Source organism: Lepus europaeus, chromosome 16, assembly GCF_033115175.1.
Source record: "Lepus europaeus isolate LE1 chromosome 16, mLepTim1.pri, whole genome shotgun sequence".
Classification (NCBI taxonomy): Eukaryota; Metazoa; Chordata; class Mammalia; order Lagomorpha; family Leporidae; genus Lepus; species Lepus europaeus.
This window is the reverse complement of record NC_084842.1, coordinates 50155264-50176558: the sequence shown is the minus strand read 5'-3', so window position 1 is coordinate 50176558 and position 21295 is coordinate 50155264. Positions and strand designations below refer to the sequence as shown.

At 44.6% G+C, this 21295-nt stretch overlaps 1 protein-coding gene across 1 annotated transcript in view; it reads left to right on the top strand.

The window, feature by feature from the left end:
- Positions 1-21295, top strand: part of CWH43 (cell wall biogenesis 43 C-terminal homolog) — a 57648-nt gene that overhangs the window by 14227 nt on the left and 22126 nt on the right. Inside the window, exons 7-12 of the mRNA XM_062213087.1 lie at positions 2917-3174; positions 6059-6184; positions 11531-11610; positions 15044-15149; positions 17235-17370; positions 19776-19925. Of these exons, the coding sequence (XP_062069071.1) occupies positions 2917-3174; positions 6059-6184; positions 11531-11610; positions 15044-15149; positions 17235-17370; positions 19776-19925 (856 nt within the window). The remainder of the gene's footprint in view (positions 1-2916; positions 3175-6058; positions 6185-11530; positions 11611-15043; positions 15150-17234; positions 17371-19775; positions 19926-21295) is intronic.

Sequence of the window (21295 nt, the reverse complement as noted above, 5' to 3'; positions counted from 1 at the left end):
ACCTATTTAAAAATAGAAACCAAAGTAAAAATAAAAGGAGTTAGAGGGAAAATTCAAAGATATTTTCTTTCCTGCTGATAATTGTCTGCGATAAAATGAAAACAGCCAAATCATTTGCTTAAGTGTATTCATTTGTATTTATTTGAAAGGCAGAGCTACAGAGACACATACACACACACCAATAGAGAGAGGGAGAGAAAGAGTGAGAGAGAGATCTTCCATCTGCTGATTTAGTCCCCAAATACCTGCACAAGCCCCTGCTGGGCCGGGCCTAAGCCAGGAGCCTGGAACTCCATCCCAGTCTCCTGTGTGGATGGCAGTGACTGCAGTACGTGAGCCATAATCTTGTGCCTCCAGGATGTGCATTGGCAGGAAGCTGGATCAGAAGCTGAGGAACCAGTACCCCTCCTGGGCCCTCTGATACAGCAGCTTAGTCGGCTGCACCACAATGCCTGTACTTCCTAATCTTCTCTCTATATTTGAATGAAAAAGTAGGATACTCTTTTGAAAGTAGTCATTGTAAAACTCAATTGTACTACTAATAAAATAAGTGCAATTTAACATGTCATACTATTTTCCAGCCCTAATTTGGTAAAGATATTTAGAAAATGAATTTTGGCAGGATTTAAAAGGTGTTGAGACTCTTGGTGAGTTTTCTGCAGGAAGGAAAGATTGGAATAACCTTCTAGGAACAATTGACCCTGAGTAATGACTCCACAATGCTCATAACCCTTGACACAGTTGTTATATTACCAGAAATCTGTTTTAAGGAAATAGTTGAAGATGTGGTAATTGATTTAGTGACAAAGAAAGATGTCAATCACTGTTGTTGTAAAGGCTTGGCATTGGAAATCTCCTATATTTTAGTGTATATACCCCACGAAGTATTATATGTACCTAACAATGTTTTAGAAAAAAAAGAATAACATGAGAAGGTGTTCTTGATATAATGTTACATAAAAAGCAGCAGGTAATCCTCAATGTATGGTAGAGTTCTAGTCATGGAAAATTTCTACCCTTGTAAGGTAAAGACTTAGGAGAAGTACATAGAAAGTCATATTGGCTGTGGTCGTCTCAGTCTCAGGCAGTCCTTCTGTTTCTATGCAATTCAGTATTTTAACTTTTTTTTTTTAAAAAGATTTATTTGAAAGGCAGAGTTATAGAGAGAGAGGGAGAGAGAAAGAGAGAGAGAGAGAGAGAAGTCTTCCATCCACTGGTTCACTCCCAAAATGGTTGCAACAGCCAGAGCTGGGCTGATCTGAAGCCTGGAGCTGGTAGCTTCTTCAGGGTCTCCCACGTGGGTGCAGGGGTCCAAGCACTTGGGTTACCTTCTACTGCTTTCTCAGGCATATTAGCAGGGTGCTGGATCAGAAGAGAAGCAGGTGGGACAAAAACTGTTGCCCATATGGGATGCCAGCACTGCAGGAGGTGGCTTTACCCACTGCATCTCAGTGCCGGCTCCTTTAACTCTTTCTACAGCAAATAGGCATTACAGCTGTTTTATTTCAAGATGAAAAATCACCACTGTAGGATCTCTAAGTGTTCGTGGATCTAAACTCTGAGGGCTGCAGAGGACCCTGGAGTCTGGTTCTCACATTCATCTCGGTGACGTAGTCTTTGAATCCGGAGAGTGGGGAGGAATGGAGTCTCTAGACATTCCCCGGGAGTGGTGCACGTGGAACTCATTGATGGCCCCCCCGGGGCATTGAGAGGCTGACTGGAGCCATGTTCTCTTCTCAGTGGAGTTTTCTAGAGTTCTTGCTGAGGTGTGAGGATTCTGCTGTAGATCCCCTTGAAGGGTGGGTCCCGATGACTCAATGTTGGTCAAATTATTTAGAGAATGGCAGGTTGGCCATGAAAAGATGTTCTGTTGAAGTTCCAAGACAGGGTGGCCCCGAGGTGCTGTTCCAAAGCTGTTTTTTTTTGTTTTGTTTTGTTTTGTTTTTTTACAGGCAGAGTGGATAGTGAGAGAGAGAGACAGAGAGAAAGGTCTTCCTTTTTGCCGTTGGTTCACCCTCCAATGGCCGCTGCGGCCGGCGCATCTCACTGATCCGAAGGCAGGAGCCAGGTGCTTCTCCTGGTCTCCCATGTGGGTGCAGGGCCCAAGGACTTGGGCCATCCTCCACTGCCTTCCCGGGTCATAGCAGAGAGCTGGGCTGGAAGAGGGGCAACTGGGATAGAATCCGGTGCCCCAACCGGGACTAGAACCCGGTGTGCCGGCGCCGCAAGGCGGAGGATTAGCCTGTTAAGCCATGGCGCTGGCCCCAAAGCTGGTTTTACAGGACTTGGGAGAAGGGTGGTGTGACCTCACTGGTAGGCTCAACAGAGTGACTTAATCACTCAGCGCCTACCCCAGCTCGCTGCAGCGGGATTGCTAGAGCAGAGAGCCTGCTGTTGCTATCCCAGTCACATCGGCTTTTGGGGCCATGAGGTTGGGAAAGTGTGTACAGGTAGCAGGAGAGGGGACAGCATTCAGATAGGCGGAAGTTCCTGTAGAAAGTCCCTTAACAAAGACATTTTAGAAACCACAGTGACTTTACCTGTTTTGTAATGTCCTAGACCTAGCTGATTAAATGTAAATTTGGTATCACATATAATTTCAGTTCTTGTGGCTGTTAGGATCTTCGTGCTAATTGCTTAAAAATACTTTCTTTCCTCTCCCTATCCTAACTGAAGGAAATAATCGTGGGCTGGGATTTAGTAGACCTGCATTCTGCCTCCATTGGGCCAGGAACTGGCTGTGTGACCTTGAGCAGATCACAATAACTCTGCTAGTCTTTGGCTTTCTCATTTGTCTGGAGATTGAACCAATATATCCCTAAGGTCCCTCGGGCTGCAAAGGCTGTAAATCGGTCATCCTAGGAGATTTACTGTTTTCTTGTCTAATGTATTTTCCCCTCTTTCTCTTACAAACAGGAGCGGCTTCAGCCTTGGGCCTCCTTTACCTGCCCACGTGGGCAGCTGCTGTTTCCGGCTGCGTGCTGGCCATCTTCACTGCGTCCATGTGGCCTCCAGTACTTGGGCACCTGGTTAGCTCAGGGACAAATCCTGGGAAAACCATGACCATTGCCATGACAGTTTATCTTCTAGAAATATTTTTCTGTGCCTGGTGCACAGCTTTTAAGTTTGTCCCAGGAGGTGTCTATGCTAGAGAAAGGTCTGATGTGCTTTTGGGTGAGTACCTTTAAGAGTTCTGGATTAAAGTAACTGCTCAAAAATACACTTGAGAACTGGCCATGGTTCAGCAGCTTCTATGATGTGTAGAAATAAGTAGGGTGATTCTGCTTTCTTAGTAAAATAAAAGACTGTCTCTCTGTCTCTTTTAAAAAAAACTAAAGATGAGTATGTGGTATAGTGCTTAAGCTTGGGGTGCCCTCATTCCATGTCAGGGTTCCTGGGCTTGGGTTCTGGCTCTGCTTCTGCTTTCGGCTTGCTGCGAATGCCCATGCTGGGAGGAGGTGGTACAGGTTCAAGTAGGTGGGTCCCTGCCACCCTTGTGGAAGACCCAGATGGAGTTCCTGGCTCATGGGTATTTTATTTTACCAATAAAATAGATGTGTATCTCTCTGTAAATGAAAAATTACCAAATCAGAGAACACACACATTTTCCACTTCAGTAGCTATAAACACATGTAACAAAATTAAAATTTCATAAATTTAGCTCAGTTTAGTATTTTAAAAATTGTCTTCTGGCTGTAATGAAATTACTGATGCATTCCAGGCACGCACAAATGGCATACTGCGTATCATTTCAATTTAAGTAAAATGTATCCAATACTTCCACAATCAGTCTTTTAAAATGTAGAGGGGTGGGCATTGTGGTCAGCAGGTTAAGCTGTTGCTTGGGCGCCTGCATCCCATTCAAGTCCTGCCTCTGTTTCTGATTCAGCTTCCTGCTAATGTGCTTAGGAGGCAGCAGATGATGGTTCAAGTACTTTGGTTCCTGCACCTGTGTGGCAGAACTGGTTCTAGTTCCATGTTCGTGGCTTCAGACTGGTCCAGCCCTAGCTGTTGCAGGCATTTGAGAAATTAACCAGCAGATGAAAGTGTTCTCTCTCTCTCGTTCTCTCTCTCTCTCTCTCTCTCTGTTTCTATCAGTATACCTTTCAAGTAAACAACTAAAATTTTTCAAAATAAACCTTTAAAATATAGATATAAAGCATGGTGATAGGGATCCAAATTTTCTTCATTTTTCCATTTGTAGATCTATTATCCATTGGTTGGTTCACTCCCCAAATGCCTGTAACAACTGGGGCTGGGCTGGTCTGAAGCCAGGAACCCAGAACTCAATCTGGGTCTCCCATGTAGTCGGCAGGGGCCCACCTGCGCGAGCCATCACCTGCTGCCTCCCAGGTCGTGTGCAGCCGGAAGCTGGAGTGTGATGGGAGCTGGGACTCACACAGGGCAGTCTCATATGGCACGTGGACGTCCCAAGCAGTGCCTTAACTGCCTGGCCAAGTGCCTGTTCCTGGGAGACCTATTTTTAAATTACTTGAAAAATTTAAGAAACAACTATTGAGACTTTGGTATTGTGGGTAAATACTCAAACTCTCATTGAATTAAACAAATACATTGCTGCATTTTCTGTGCCATAATCTTGGCTTTGAAACTGCATTTCTTCTGGTTTCTTTCAGGTGCCTGCTCTGTCCTGCTCTGTTCTCCTGTCCAACGCCCTGCTTTTCTCTTCCTCCGTCTTGCTTAGGGGTCTGCGTGTGAAGAAAACGAATAAACGTAAGAGCGTTCTGTGCATGAGTTTGTTTCTTCAGAATGAGCGGGGAGCCTTTCCAGTTCCTTCTCACTGCTTGTGCGCTTGTAGACGCAGTGTGTCATTACAATTCCATACAGCTAAGCACTCTTCTTTTAAAAAGTATGAGTGGCATTATATTGATGAGACCGCAAAAAACAAGGAACATTGTCTATATGTGAAGTAGCTTTTTTTTTTTTTTTGGACAGGCAGAGTGGACAGTGAGAGAGAGAGAGAGAGAGAGAGAAAGGTCTTCCTTTTGCCGTTGGTTCACCCTCCAATGGCCGCAGCGGCCGGTGCACTGTGGCCGGTGCACCGCGCTGATCTGAAGCCAGGAGCCAGGTGCTTTCTCCTGGTCTCCCATGGGGTGCAGGGCCCAAGCACTTGGGCCATCCTCCACTGCACTCCCGGGCCACAGCAGAGAGCTGGACAGGAAGAGGAGCAACCGAGACAGAATCCGGCGCCCTGACCAGGACTACAACCCAGGGTGCCGGTGCCTCAGGCGGAGGATTAGCCTAGTGAGCTGCGGTGCCGGCCGAAGTAGCTTTTAATATAACTGGATTGCAAAGAATCTATATTATATGAGCAATGAATTATGAATTTTTGTCTGGGTTTCTCCTGCTGTTTCCTGGAAGCTTGGGCTTCACTTTTTTTTTTTCGCCAGCCTTCTCCCTTAGCTTGCGGTTTACTTGGTGTCTCCTAATGTACATCCTGTGCCTTGTGTCTGTTTCCATTCTTGGGAACTGTGTGGCCTTTGCAGGTACTTTGTGAGTAGTTGGTACAGTTCTCCATGAGCTCCTTTGTGCTGTACCCGACCTGAGCTCCTCTTGGTTGTGTGGCTTGCTGCATGCGGCCTCTGGGAGGACCCTCTGTACACAGGACCCATGTCCCAGGGCACTGCCCTTTTCAGAACCCACATTTGCCCTGTGCTTCTCCACTTGGGGCCTGCGCGGGCTCTTCAGTGGAGAGGATGAGGCCCTCTGGTAGCTCAGAGACTCCTTTCTCATGTGCCCGTTGTCTCCTGCCCAAGGCCCCCAGCAGCCCATGACCTGGACACACTCAGGAGATTCAGGCGTCCCTCATCAGGAAGAGGCTGGGGTCCCTTCATGTTGAGCCTGAGTCCCGGAACCTCACCTGGTTTCCCAATTATCAGAAGCACTGCTACGGTGATTGCTTAGGTACTGAGAAAAATTCAACACCAACTGGATTTCCACAGCTTGTTTATTCAATAGGATTCTTGGCTCCTGGAATTTTCCTTTGGAAGGATTTTTTTTAAATTCCATTATAATATAATCTGTCTTTCTCTTTTCACAGGTACCATGATGCTAATTATTGGGGTAAATATGTTGTTTGGTCCTAAGAAAAAGCTTGACTTTATTCTTCAAACAAAAAATACTCCTAAAGAGCTTTTTAGAAAGAGTGAAAAATACATGAAACTTTGTAAGTATAGCTTTACTTTCTTCTTCTTCTTCTTTTTTTTTTTAAAAGATTTATTTATTTGTTTGAAAGAGTTACACACAGAGAGGAGAAGCAGAGAGAGAGAGAGAGAGAGAGAGAGAAAGTCTGCCATCTGCTGGTTCACTCCCCAATCGGCCACAAATGGATGGAGTTGTGCCAATCCAAAACCAGGAGCCAGGAGTTTCTTCTGGGTTTCCCACGCAAGTGCAGGGGCCCAAGAACTTAGGCCATCTTCTCCTGCTATCCCAGGCCATAGCAGAGAGCTGGATAAGAAGTGGAGCAGCTGGAACTTGAACCAGCACACATATGGGATGCCAGCACTGTAGGCTGCGGCTTTGCCTACTGTGCCACAGTGCTGGCCCCTACTTTTTTTTTTTTTTTTATTCTTTTTTTTTAAAAAACTTTTATTTAATGAATATAAATTTCCAGTGTACAGCTTATGGATTACAGTGGCTTCCCCCTCCCATAACTTCCCTCCCACTCGCAACCCTCCCCTCTCCCGCTCCCTCTCCCCTTCCATTTGCATCAAGATTCATTTTCAATTCTCTTTATATACAGAAGATCAATTTAGTATAAAGGTTTCAACAGTTTGCACCCACATAGACACACAAAGTGAAACATACTGTTTGAGTACTAGTTATAGCATCAAATCAAAATGTACAGCACATTAAGGACAGAGATCCCACATGAGGAGCAAGTGCACAGTGGCTCCTGTTGTTGACCCAACAAATTGACACTCTAGTTTATGGCGCCAGTAACCACCTTAGGCTGTTGCCAAGGCTATGGAAGCCTTCCAAGTTTGCCGACTCTGATCATATTTAGACAAGGTCATAAAAGACAGGGTGAGGATAGTAACCAATGATCCTAAGAGTGGCATTAACCAGGTCTGAACAATTATACAGCATTAAGTGGGGAAGAGGACCATCAGTACACACAGGTTGGGAGTAGAGCCATTGGTGGTAGAGTAGAGGTTATGATTACAAAGGAATGAGGCCCAATTGCACTAGACAGGGTCTAGAACAAAGGACAGAGTCATTATTAGAGGAGCTAAGAAAGGTGCTGTCTAAGCTACAATTAAGTTTTCTGATTGAGAGGCAAATAGAACCTGATAGAAGGGGCTTGATAATAATCTGCTGGGCTTTAGGCCTTGTAAGTTAAGAGGCCCAAACCTATCTATCTCTTCACATGGGGTACATCCTAAGGGAGGTGTGAACCTCCTAGGGGAAGGCACTCTGTTGACTTTCATTACTTGGCTGGCCTGGGAGGAGAGCTGGCCAGGTAAAGGCAGGTGGCATCTCTAACAAGAAATTTACAGTTCTGCCTGCAATGTTGCTGACCCTACTTGACCATCCCCTCAGCTGCAGTGGTCACTTTGGAAGTTGGGCTGAGTGAAGGGCTTTTCAGCTTAGAGCCCATAAGATCTGTGGCTCTGACCTGGGCATCCTTCGACTCCAGGGCAGGTCCATTTCCAGTGATCCAACTCTTGGCAGAGCTGCCAGGGCTCTTCACAAGCTGACTTCTGCTGAAGCCCAGGCTTACCACATTGAAAGCCACTGCAGTGGACTGGCCTGTTGGGTCTCCTTGAGGGCAGATCACTGTACAGATCAGCCATTAATAGGCCTGCCACCCATTGCTTCTGATGCCGAGCTTTCTTTTCCTCCTGGTTTGTGTTAAAGCAGACCAGAGGATGCAAGTCAAGGGAGTGCCTGTGTCCCATCTCTAATCTTCAGTGGCCTGAACTACAAGTCTATAGTCACAGGCATGTTCTGTAGTAGTTTTTCTAAGGTAGACAATGCCCATGAGGAAAATTATATTCTCACTTTAAAACTTTCTTTCCCTTTGGTCTGAAAGGGGCTGGCCCCTACTTTTTTCTTAAAAAAGCATTTATTATATAAATTTTCAAGTATGCAACCCTAGAGAATAATGAACCCTCACATAGCCTTCATTAAGTTAATACAATTATCAACATTTTGTTGATATTATTAACAACAATCTTCTCTATCCTTTTTTGGTTAACTACTTTAAAGTAAAGAGTAACTATTCTTGGGGCCGGTGCTGTGGTGTAGCAGGTAAGGCTGCCAACTGCAGTGCTGGCATCCCATATGCACGCTGGTTCCAGTCCCAGCTGCTCCACTTCTGATCCAGCTCTCTGCTGTGGCCTGGGAAAGCAATGGAAGATGGCTCAAGTCCTTGAGCTCTTGCACCCACATGGGAGACCCAGAGGAAGCTCCTGGCTCCTAGCTTCAGATCAGACTAGCTCCGGCCATTGCGGCCATTTGGGGAGTGAACCAGTGGATGGAAGTCCTCTCTCTCTCTCTCTACCTCTGCCTCTTGGTAACTCTGACTTTCAAAGAAATAAATAAATCTTTTTTTAAGAGTATTCTTTAAAGCAAATCATTTTATCCGTAAGTACTCTCTACTAGTTGTTTTAAAAATACTCCACTTAAAATTATTTATCTGTTTTCTTATTTACTTGAAAGGCAGAAAGATAGAGAGATCTCCTATCCACTGGTTCACTCCCCAGATTCCTGCAAAACAGCTGGGGCTGAGACGGGCTGAAGCCTGCACATCAGCAGCAAGCTGGAATCCAGAATAAAGCTGGGTCTCGAACCTCTGATATGTGGGGGTCCCACGTATGTCTCTGTATTAGTTTTATTTTGTTCCTAACATAGGTAAGATGATTTAACAGGTAGAATTCTCACAATACACCGTTCTAATAATTAAGGCTGTTCACTCCATTTCTTCTTTTCTTTTTTTGAGATTAAATATGCTAACATTTGGAATGTTAATGAATTAGAGAGTCCAACATGAAATTGGTCTGCTATTCAATATGTAATTTCTTTAACATGGACCATGATAAATAAAAATGATGTGATGAATGATGTGATGTATAGGTAGTGAATGGGCACTTACTATGTAGACAAAGATATATAAACAATGGTCTCCACCCTAAGGACTGATACTTTATTAAAGGAAATAAAATATTATAGTGTAAAGAGATAGAAAACAATTAAGAAGCTATATAAATGTTTAATGTATTCCTAAAATAAATGTCACAACACAGTAAGACCATTATATAAAGACTTTTTAAAAAGATTTATTTACTTATTTGAAAGTCAGAGTTACACAGAGAGAGGAGAGGCAGAAAGAGAGAGAGAGAGAGAGAGAGAGAAGCCTTCCATCCACTGGTTCACTCCCCAATTGGCTGCAACGGCTGGAGCTGCACTGATACAAAGCCAGGAGTGAGGAGCTTCTTCTGGGTCTCCCACATGGGTACAGGGGCCCAAGGACTTGGGCCATCTTCTATTGCTTTCCCAGACTATAGCAGACAGCTGGATCAGAAGTGGAACAGTCAGGTCTCGAACTGGTGCCCATATGGGATGTTGGCGTTTCAGGCCAGGGCTTTAACCTGCTGTGCCACAGCACCAGCCCCAATATATAAAGACTTTCATTTATGTTTCATACTGATTTGAAAATATCCTATTTAAATTTAGGATGAAGTAGGCTGGTGCCATGGCTCACTAGGCTAATCCTCTGCCTGTGGCATGGGTACCTCGGGTTCTAGTCCCGGTTGGGGCGCTGGATTCTGTCCTGGTTGCTCCTCTTCCAGTCCAGCTCTCTGCTGTGGCCCAGGAAGGCAGTGGAGGGTGGCCCAAGTGCCTGGGCCCTGCACCTGCGTGGGAGGCCAGGAGGAAGCACCTGGCTCCTGGCTTCTGATAGGTGTAGCTACAGCCATGGCAGCCATTTGGGGGGTGAACCAATGGAAGGAAGACCTTTCTCTCTGTCTCTCTCTCTCACTGTCTAACTCTGCCTGTCCAAAAAAAAAAAAAAAAAAATTTAGGATGAAGTTTTTTGGTGTGTGTTCTTATGTTTTGGTGTGTACCTTTATGCCAGGATCTAGCATTTTTAAAAAAGATTTATTTATTTGAAAGGCCAAGTGAGGGGCCAGTGTTGTGGTCTAGTGGGTAAAGCCACTGCCTGCAATGCCAGCATCCTATATGGTGCCGGTTCATGTCCTGGCTGCTCCAGTTGCCATCCAGCTCCCTGCTAATGTACCTGGGAAAAGCAGGAGATGGTGGCTCAAGTGCTTGGGTCCCTGCCACCCATGCAGGAGACTTGGAAGAAGTTCCTGGCTCCTGGCTTTGGTCTCGCCTACCCGTGGCCATTGCAGCCATTGGGAAGTGAACCAGTGGATGGAAGATCAATCTCTCTCTTTCTGTCTCTCCCTCTTTTTCTGTAACTTTGCCTTTCAAATAAATAAATCTTTAAAAAAAAAGAACTTTATTTTTTAAAGCAGTTTCAGGTTGACAGCAAAACTGTCACCTCCATGTCTCTTAATTTCTTTGATATTCTCTATCTGTGCATTTTTGTGCCACCCCTTGCATTAATTTTCTGTTCAGATTGTACTCTCTGTCTTGTCCATTGAATGTCTAATTTCAATTATTATAACTATTTTTAAAATTTCTAGAATGTGGCTGGTGCTGCAGCTCACTAGGCTAATCCTCTGCCTGCGGCGCTGGTACTCCAGGTTCTAGTCCCGGTTGGGGCGCCGGATTCTGTCCCAGTTGCTCTTCTTCCAGTCCAGCTCTTTGTTGTGGCTCAGGAGGGCAGTGGAGGATGGCCCAAGTGCTTGGGCCCTGCACCCGCATGGGAGACCAGGAGAAGCATCTGGCTCCTGGCTTCGGATCAACGCAACACGCTGGCCATAGCAGCCATTCGTGGGGTGAACCAACGGAAGGAAGACCTTTCTCTCTGTCTCTCTCTCTCACTGTCTAACTCTGCCTGTCAAAAAAAAAATCATGATAAAAAAAATTTCTAGAATGTTTATTTTCTTTACAAATGTTCCTGATAGTTGTAGTCTCATGTTCCTTTGTCATAATTTTGAAAACTTTTATATTTCTAAATATCTTAAGCGTACTTATTTTATGCTCTGATCCTGAAGGTTCCAATATCTGAAGTCTTTGTGGGATTGAGGCTGCAGGGTTTTTTTTCCCCTGCTGGCGCCTGCTCATGGAGATTTGTTTTCTTGTGTATTTTCTGATTCATTTTTACTTTATGCTAATGGTCCTTGGAACATTTTTAGGGAAGATTCTTTGAAACCTAGATTTGAAGTAATACATTATGTATTACATATTATGTATACATAATATAATATATCATATATAATATTCATTATTATGTATGCATGGCATACATGAGAATTAATTCAGGAAATAGACATTTTTACTTTGCATAAAATCCTCAATGAATACATTCAATAATTTTGTAAAAATTATTTTTAAAACAAGTTTGGTTTCTTTTAAAGAATTGCTTTTTCTTTCCGTTTAGTTTTATGGCTGCTTGTTGGTGTGGGGCTGTTGGGATTAGGTTTGCGGCAAAAATCTTATGAGAGAAAATTGGGCAAAGGGGTGAGTACTTAAAGATTTTGTAATAAAATTTTATAATAATACATGTATATACATACATTTGTATATCTTTCTGTTTTGACTGGATACTAGGCCTGCATCTGATGGCTTCATGGCCTCTGTCACATGCTGATGGCACAGTGGCATTATTTTATGAAATTATTTCATAGTGGGCTTCTCTATACTTGTTAGTAGATATTGCTGAAGATAGCAATGTGAGATTCTTTGTCTTAAGAATAGTCTCACAGAAACTTCTTGATTTTTTCAAAGTATGAGTAGTTTGTATAATGATGGGTCACAGAATATTTCCTCTCTTTTTTCCCTCTTGCTTTCTACAATTTTAAATATTTTAATGTCCTGTTCTCATCTAGAAGGGTAGGCAGAAAGAATAAGTCATTGTAGCACTGGACTTTCTATCTGTTCTAATAAACATTTCAATGTGTTTCATTATGCAGTCTGAGTTATAGTTTTGACTAACAGAATTTGAGAATTAACTTTAAACTTTAGCAGTATTATTTCTGGGAGACTTTTCTTATTAAATTAAAAGCTATACTGAGAATGGAGAACATGCTTCTCTCATTTATCTTTGTATCTCAGTACCTGACAGAATGCTCGGCATATTTTCAGAACTCAGTAACTACTTCTTAATAAATAGCCCACGATCTCTTGTGCCGTCTAATCGTTAGTCACTGTTATAGCTACAGTGTCAGAACAGCACACTTACTACCAGTTAGGAATTCTTTTTCAGCAGAGTCATATGAATTGGATTTAATACCTATTTCATTCTTTTGTTCATTTATTAATTGACTAATTCATCCATGCATATGACAATTGTTGATTGAAAGTCCCTCTATGTGCCGGGTGCCCAGGATACAGAAGTAAACAAATTGAACAAGATCCCTGCTCTTCCAGAGGTTGCTGTCTAGTAGAAAAAGACAGTATTCAGAGGAACAAATAAAGACTATCATTTTAGATCACGTTGCTATGAAGGAAATAAGATTATGGAGTGGAGAGAGACTGGGTCTGAGTGTACAGAGAAGGCTGCTTTGAGGAGGAGCCACTTGAAATGAGACTTGAAAGTTGAGAAGCAGCCCACTGTTCACAGAGCTGGGATCCGGGCCGAGTGTGGTGTGTTTGAGGTACATTGGGGTGACCAGCATGGCTGATGATGGCGGAAGACGAAGTTGGAGAGGAGGGGGAAGGCCTCTCCAACCACAGTGGCCACTCCTGGTTTTGATTTGCTGTGAGTGGAGGCCAAATGTCTCAAGCATTAGAGTGAAAAATTGATACAGGTCAATTTGGCTGCTGTGTGTGGAGTGAATTATAGAGGACAAGAGTATATATAAGGGAATAAATTCTTAGATAATGGTGTTTTTGATGGGGGTGTGACAGTGGACTTGGAGAGAGGTGGATAGCCTCGGGATATATTTTGAAAGTAGAACTGACAGGATTGGCTGCTGAGTTGGATGTGGTTGGATGAGGAAAAGGAAGGAATCAGTGGTGACGTCTATGTTTTTGACTTGAACAACTGGATAGTGAGAGATGGTTTTTGCTGAGATGGGAAGCATGAAGGTATAATGGGTTTGGAAATGGTGAAATCCAGGCTTTTTTATAGATATGCATATGAGGGTACTGCAAAACCTTAATGGAGCAGTGAGTGAGTGCTTAGTCTGGTGGTTAAGACACCCATATCCTACATAGAAGTGCCAGGGTTTGATTCCTGGATCCAGCTCCTGACTCCAGCTTCCTGCTAATGCAGACTCTGGAACGCAGCAGCGATGGCTCAAGTAATTGGGTCTCTACCTCCTGTGTGGGAGACCTTGGTTATGTTCCTGGCTCTTGACTTTGGCCTTGGTCATTGTGGGCATTTTGGGAGTGACCCAGCAGATGGGAACGCTCTTTAAAAAATAATTCATGGAAAAATAGAATTAAAAGATGATTTTATTTTTGTGCCAAAATGAAATGCATGCATGATTTTTCACAATATGCATTTCTTGGGGCTGGTGCTGTGGCGCAGTAGGTTAATCTTTTGCCTGGGATGCCTACATCCCATATGGGCATTGGTTCGAGACCCGGCTGCTCCTCTTCCAATCCAGCTCTCTGCTATGGCCTGGGAAAGCAGTAGAAGATGGCCCAAGTGCACCCATGTGGAAGACCTAGAGGAGGCTCCTGGCTCCTGGCTTTTGATTGGCTCAGCTCTGGACTGAGCTTGTGGCCATTTTGGGAGTGTCTCTCCCTCTCACTGTCTGTAACTACCTCTTAAATAAATAAAATCTTTTTAAAAATCATAATAATATGCATTTCCATAAAACTTTTTTGAAGCCCCTCATATAGTTGTCTGAAAAAGCATAACTGGATGGATCTAATCATGCCTCTTGAAGTCTCTGTTGATGGTTCCATCCTCATCTTACAACTTTCACAAAGATGAAGTGGCCTGGCTTACTGATGGTAGGACACACACAGACCTGGTTAGTCAGATACTGGCCCTTCTACGAAAAGGTGTGTGCGCTTCTCCTCTCCAACCTCAACTTGTATGGTTCAGTTTGTCTGTTTTAGATGTGGTCATAGACTTGGTTCAAATTCAGCTATTCTCTTTCACAGGGGCCCTGTCGTAGATCAGTAGGTATTTGTTTGGGATGAAGGGTTAGAGTTGGGCATTCTCTAACTACCTCAAGGGCCCCAAAGAGGAGCTCTTCAAGGGGGCTGTGCTTCCTGGCCTTGGCCTTGCCTAGAACAGTAGGAATGTAAGATTGTCCATAACTAGGTGAGAATAAGCTGGCCACTTTATAAATACGGTAAAGGCCCCTCTACTCCTTTACATGTGGCTACAGGGATAACCACTCTCCTGAGAATGTTTTTTAAAAAATAATTTTCAAGCATTTCCTTTTACTGTTAACTACATATAATAGATCCCTAGACAATATTGCTTTTTCCAAGTTTTTAACTTTACTTAAGTAACAGCATCTCACATATATATTTTTCAGCTTTTTAAACATAAAAAATCATCTTTGTGAGATTCATCTGCACGGAAATATGTCATCCTAATTCATGTTTCGGTACCTTGTAGTATATTATATGTATGTGTAACCTTTCCTTTCTTTTTCTACAGATGGACAGCTAGCTTATCGCTAATGTCTAGCTGTAATAAACAAAGCTTTGTATAAGTAGTTTCCAAACATCTCTTCTAATGTCTTTAGTCAAATGTTCTACCACTGAGCTGTACACCCGTTCCTTCTAATTTCTAAGCTTAACCTGAAAGTTCACAGCCTTATTATGAATATACCATATAATAGAAATCTCCTTATTTTTATGAATTAAATGCATGCAAATGTCTAAGGAAATTTTGTTACCAAAAAATGAAGTTTGGTAGAGAAAGGTGGATAAAACTGTCCATTGTTCCCAGTCATCCTAAATCACTACGGAAACCATCCCGCAGGCTCCAGCCAGGGACTTCTCTGCTGCCATCTGGCCTTTCCGGTTCGGGTACGACAATGAAGGATGGTCCAGTCTGGAACGGTCAGCTCAGCTGCTCAGGGACACTGGTGAGTCTTATGGGAATTTGCTCCAGGGCTTGAGAAACTACTACTGTTGCTTCTGTTTCCAGCAAGATCATAAATCATAGGAGGAGGGCTTGCTGGGTCACAGACTCATCTTGAAAAGGCTTTCTTTGCCGGGCAACTGCAGGGAGCCTGAGCGGCCATCTCACATCTTTGTTTGACAGCAATTAATCCAGTTGGTTCTGAACACCACCACATGCCAGCTGTCTGCAGGGACTCTGGTCATGCTGTTTCTTTTTAGAGATGCCTCTGCTGTTAGCTGCTGTCACTCAAGGACCCACTGTTGGGGACCAGAAAATCATTGAATTAACAGGCAGAATGGGTCCGAGTGAGGCTCATTTGTGAAGCAAACTGCAGCCTGAGCATCCATTTTATTTGTTTTTTTGTGTTCTGGGGAGCTCATCTTTATGTGAAGCATCTTCTAAATTTTGTGAGCATTTGATTGTTGAATCAGCAACGTGAAGCAAGATCAGTGAAGGGCTGAACTATTCTTGTTATTCTTTTTTTTTTAATTAAAAAAAATTTTTAAATTTATTTTTACTTGAGAGGTAGAGTTATAGAGAGATGGAGAGACAAAGAGAAAGGTCTTCCACCCACTGGTTCACTCCCCAAATGACCACAATGGCCAGAGCTGGGCTGATCCGAAGCCAGGAGCCTGGAGCTTCTTCTGGGTCTCCCATGTGAGTGCAAGGGCCCAAGCACTTAGGCCATCTTCCACTGGTTTCCCAGGCCATTAGCAGGGAGCTGGATCGGAAGTGGAGCAGCCAAGACTAGAACTGACACCCATATGGGATGCTGGTGCCACAGATGGAGGCTTAGCCCACTATGCCACAGCACCAGCCTCGTGTTCTTGTTATTCTTAATGATAAGCATGCCTCCTGAGAACTTTCTGAGTATCTGGATGACCATAAGGCCATGAAGGAATTTGTTTGGTCCCTTGTCTGTATTCAGTTCTGATTACAGTCCTCTGAGGCACATCAGGCCTAAGTCTAAAAGAGTCAATGAGGGGTGTGTGTTGGACGCAGCAGCTAAGAAGCTACTTGGGAAGCCTGCAGCCCATCTCAGAGTGCCTGGTTCGAGTCCTGGCTCCTCTGCTTCCTGTCAAGCTTCCTGCTATTGTGCACCCTGGGAGGCAGCAGGTGGCGGCTCAAGGACTTGGGTCCCTGCCACCCACACAGGAGACCTGGATTGAATTCTGGGTTGTGACTTTGGCTTGATCTGGCTCTGGATGTTATGGTCATTTGGGGAGTGAACCAGCAGATGGAAGACCTCTGTCCGTCTCTCTCTGTTGGCCTGCCTTTCAAAGAAAATGAAATTTAAAAAAAAATTTTAAAAATAAGAAAGGCAGTAAAACGACTTCTATGTCAGAACCATGGAGCTATTTGCCCTGGAATAGAATGTTGTGCACCATTCTATTGTTTCTGAACATACATTGGGTATTTGAGGAAAGCATGAAGATTATTTGAAATTTGGAGAAAGATGTTAAGAATATTTGAATGTTTAGAAAAGTTATGCTTTTATCCTGCCCAGTATTTCCTCCAGGTGTTCTATATTTTAATTACATACTACACATGGGAAAATTGCTTTATAGCTCAGACCTGAACCACTTTCCTTTAGTGATTCTTGAGGAATTACTTTGTTTGGGGGTTTATAAATAGAGGCAAGTAGGTTAAAGGCCTTGAATGAAGTTTTGATCATTGTGTCCTGCATTGCTGTGCTTTCTGTGTACTTTTTGTTTCTAAAGATTTATTTATTTATTTGAAAGGCAGAGTTAGAGAGAGAGAGAGAGGTCTTCTATCCACTGGTTTACTCCCCAGATGACTGAGATGGTTGGAGTTGCACTGGTTCTGAAGCCAGGAGCCAGGAGCTTCCACCAGGTCTCCCATACAGGTGCAGGGGCCCAAGGACTTGGGCCATCTTCCACTGCTTTCCTAGGCCATAGCAGAGAGCTGGATTAGTAGTGGAGCAGCCAGGACTCAAACCGGCGCCCATATGGGATGCTAGCACTGCAGGCGGTGGCTTTACCCGCTACGCCACAGCGTTGGCTCAGCTTTTTGTTTTTGTAAACAGGTGCAGATTTCATAACGATTTTGGAGAGCGATGCCTCTAAGCCCTACATGGGGAACAATGACTTGACCATGTGGCTAGGGGAGAAATTGGGCTTCTATACAGACTTTGGTCCAAGCACAAGGGATCACACCTGGGGGTGAGTAGACTTGGGGATTTCATCCTGAGCATGTTCCTGACAGGCCAGGCAGGTCGGCTGGAAGTGGGGAGTTGAGATCCTCCTGTCTTCACCCTTGACTCTGCCCAGTGAGGTTTCTTGTGGGATGGGAAGGTGCGGAAGGTGTGCAGATTTTATAAACTTGAACGTGATTTCCTTGTTGCTGGGTATTTCCAGTTTGTGGCTGTTGTAAACCATTGACATAGGAGCTGAGGTTCCAGCACCAAGCATGTCCGACCTGGGAGCTGCCCCATGGAGCTCATGTTCTCAGTGTGAAGAGAGGGACCATGAACACATAGAGCAGTCCTCCCTTCCCCACAAGTGTGCGCTGCATGGTTTCTGTTGCCTGCAGCCAGCCATGGAGCAAACATATTAAAGGAAATTCCAGCCATAAACAATCCAAGAATTTTAAGTCATGCAACTTTCTGAAGAGTGTGATAAAAATCTTCCACCGTCCTGCTCCTTCCTGCCCTGGGCACGAATCATCCCTCTGTCATGGCACCCACTGCTGTTCAGACATCCACTGGGGGCCTTGGAACATATTCTCCTAAGGAACAGAAATAAGTACATAAATAAGATAATTTGAGATCATGATAAATGCAACATGGGAAACAAACTGGAGAGAGACAGACAGACAGACAGACACACACACACACACACACGGGCAGTGGCCATGAGCAGTGCTGATCCCATAGCTAGGGTAGTGAGGAAGAGCTCTCTGAAGACATTCCAATGAGAAGGACCAGCCTCCAGAATGGCTGAGGGAACAGCTAAGGAAAGATTGGAGGCAGGACTGAGCTTGCTGTGTCTGGAGCAGAGTGGACCAAGGGCTGAGATTAAAGACCAGGGTAGCTGCCTGACCATAGAGGGTCCCACTTTACCGAGTTGTGGTGGGAAGGTTTGTGCTAAGTTGGAGATTTCCTTGGACAGTCAAGTGATATCCAGGAGCCAGGTGATTATAACCTGGCAGGCCATGCAGGACAGACAGGCTGGGGACACTACTGTCCCATTTTAGACTACCTGGTTTTGATTCCTGGCTCCTGATTCCAGCTTCCTGCTAGTGCAGAACTTGGGAAGCAGCAGGTGATGGATCAAGCCGTGGAGTCACTGCCATTCATGCCAGGAGACCTGGATTGAGTTCCTGACTTCTTGCAGGCATTTAGACAAATGAACCAGCAGATGGAGCACTCTCTCTCTGGCTCTCTTGTTTCTCAAATAGTTTTTAAAAGGAAGACATTGTCATACATTAGACAGTCTTTAACTTTTACTTTGTAAATTGTTACTTCATGTCTTTACTGGCAAGACTATGCATTTTTTTAAAAGATTTTTATTTATTTATTTGAAAGGTAGAGTTACAGACAGTGAGAGGGAGAGACAGAGAAAGGTCTTCCTTCCGTTGGTTCACTCCCCAAATGGCTGCAACAGACAGAGCTGCACCAATCCAAAACCAGGAGACAGGAGCTTCTTCCTGGTCTCCCACACAGGTACAGGAGCTCAAGGACTTGGGCCATCCTCTACTACTTTCCCAGGCCACAGCAGAGAGCTGGATTGGAAGAGGAGCAGACAAGACTAGAACTGGAGCCCATATGGGATACTGGTGCCGCAGGCGGAGGATTAACCCACTGTACCATGGTGCCGGCCCCTTGTTTTGTTTTTTAAGATTTATTTATTTTACTTGAAAGGCTTAGTTACAGAGAGGGAGAGACAGAGGCAGAGAGAGAGAGAGACAGACAAAAAAAGACACACACATACACGCACACACAGAGATCCTCTATCCACTGGTTCACTCCCCAAATGGTTGTGATAGTGGGAGCTGGGCCAGTCCAAAGCCAGAAGCCAGGAGCTTCTTCTGGGTCTCCCACATGGGTGTAGGGGCCCAAGGACTTGGGCCATCTTCCACTGTTTTCCCAGGTGCCTTAGCAGAGAGCTGGATTAGAACTAGAGCAGCTGAGATTCGAACCGGCTCCCATATGGGATGCCCATGATGTAGATGGAGGCTTAACTTGCTATGCCACAGGGCACGCCCCAAGAGTATATGCTCTTATTTGTGTTGATTTGTATTTGAATTGTGAAAATGTATTGTCACAGTGGCAATGAAAGTGAAATGGATCCCATGTGCTGCTAACTATACCCTTTTCATGGCACCATAGCACTTGTTAAGACAGAGTTGACAGCACTGTGCAGTGACACAGAGGGAGTGCTGAATGGCAGAGGTGCACTGAGCCACCAAGCAGACCGGCATATAAGCCTGCTGTGTTACTGCTCGGAAGGTCCCTCAGTGGGACACTTGTAGTGGAACACATCTCTTTTTAATGAGAACTCTTCATCCCAGTGACATAATGCGGTGAGACAGAGCGTGATGCGTGTTTCTTTTCACTCCCGTGCAGGATCATGGTGTTGTCAAGATATCCAATTGTGAAATCAGAGCATCACCTCCTTCCGTCACCAGAGGGCGAGATTGCACCAGCCATAACGCTGACCGTCAACATCTCCAACAAACTGGTGGATTTTGTTGTGACCCACTTTGGGAATCATGAGTGGGTGTCTTTGGTCTATCTAATTTACACAAAGGTCAAGAAGTAGTAGTAACACGTGACTCTGATATCTATGACATAGCCTTTCTTACTTTCTTTTTAATCTCCCGAAGTAATTGACTTGTGTTGCTGATTTGAAAACTCAGACATAGGAACGTCTGAGACACAGGCAGTCCACGGACGGTGTAGTGATGGCCGGGTTAGCCCCCAGTTACTGAGCAGTGCAGTGGTTCTCTGTGTAGGTGCTGTGTTACGTGCATCACTGTACTTAGTCTTCATTCTGTACAGGTGCTATTATAGTCCCATTGTACAGATTAAAAAAAAAACTAGGCAGAGAGAGGTTAGATGGCTTGTCCAGCCATGGTCATATAGCTAGGAAACCAGTTGCAAGGACTTAACTTAGGAAAGAGTTGAATCTGCCACTCCCTTTACCCTTTATGCCCCATATCCCCCCTCCCCCCCAGCCACTTTTAACATCCTCTATCCTCTCTGGACATGTCACGAATAAATGTGAGGGGCAGGCTTGTGGCATAGCACTGCAGACAGCGGGTAAGACACCACTGGAGAGATGTCCTTATTCCATGTCGGAGTGCCTGAGTACTGGCTCTGTTCTGCTTCCTGCTAATGTGTGCCCTGGGGGAAGCAAGTGATGGCTCAAGTAGTTGCATCCCTGCCACCCACGTAGGAGATTGGGGAATGAGTTTCTTTCTTTTTTCTTTTTTTAAGATTTATTTATTTACTTGAAAGTCAGAGTTAACACACAGAGAGAGAAGGAGAGGCAGAGAGAGAGAGAGAGAGAGAGGTCTCCCATCTGCTGGTTCACTCCCCAATTGGCCCCAACAGCCTGAGCTGCACCATTCCAAAGCCAGGAACTTCCTCTGGGTTTCCCATGCAGGTACAGCAAACCAAGGGCTTGGGCCATCCTCCACCGCTTTTCCAGGCCACAGCAAAGAGCTGCCGGGATTCGAACCAATACCCACATGGGATGCCAGCATTGCAGGCGGTGGCTTCACCCACTATGCCACAGCACTAGCCCCTAGGGACTGAGTTTCTCACTTGGAAGTTCAGCCTGGCCTGGCCCTACACATGCGAGCATTTGGGTAGTAAACCAGAGGATAGGAAATTTGTTCTGTTCTGTTCTTTTCTTTTTAAAGATTTATTTATTTGAAAGGCAGAGTGACAGAGAGAGAGAGAGAGGAACACACACACACACACACATACACAGATATCTTCCATCTGCTGGTTCACTCCCCAGATGGCCATAATGGCCAAGGCTGGGTTAGCCTGAAACGAGGAGCCTGGGACTCCAACCGGGGTCTCCCAGGATGGCAGGGGCCCAAGCTCTTGGACCATCTTCCGCTGCTTTCCCAGGT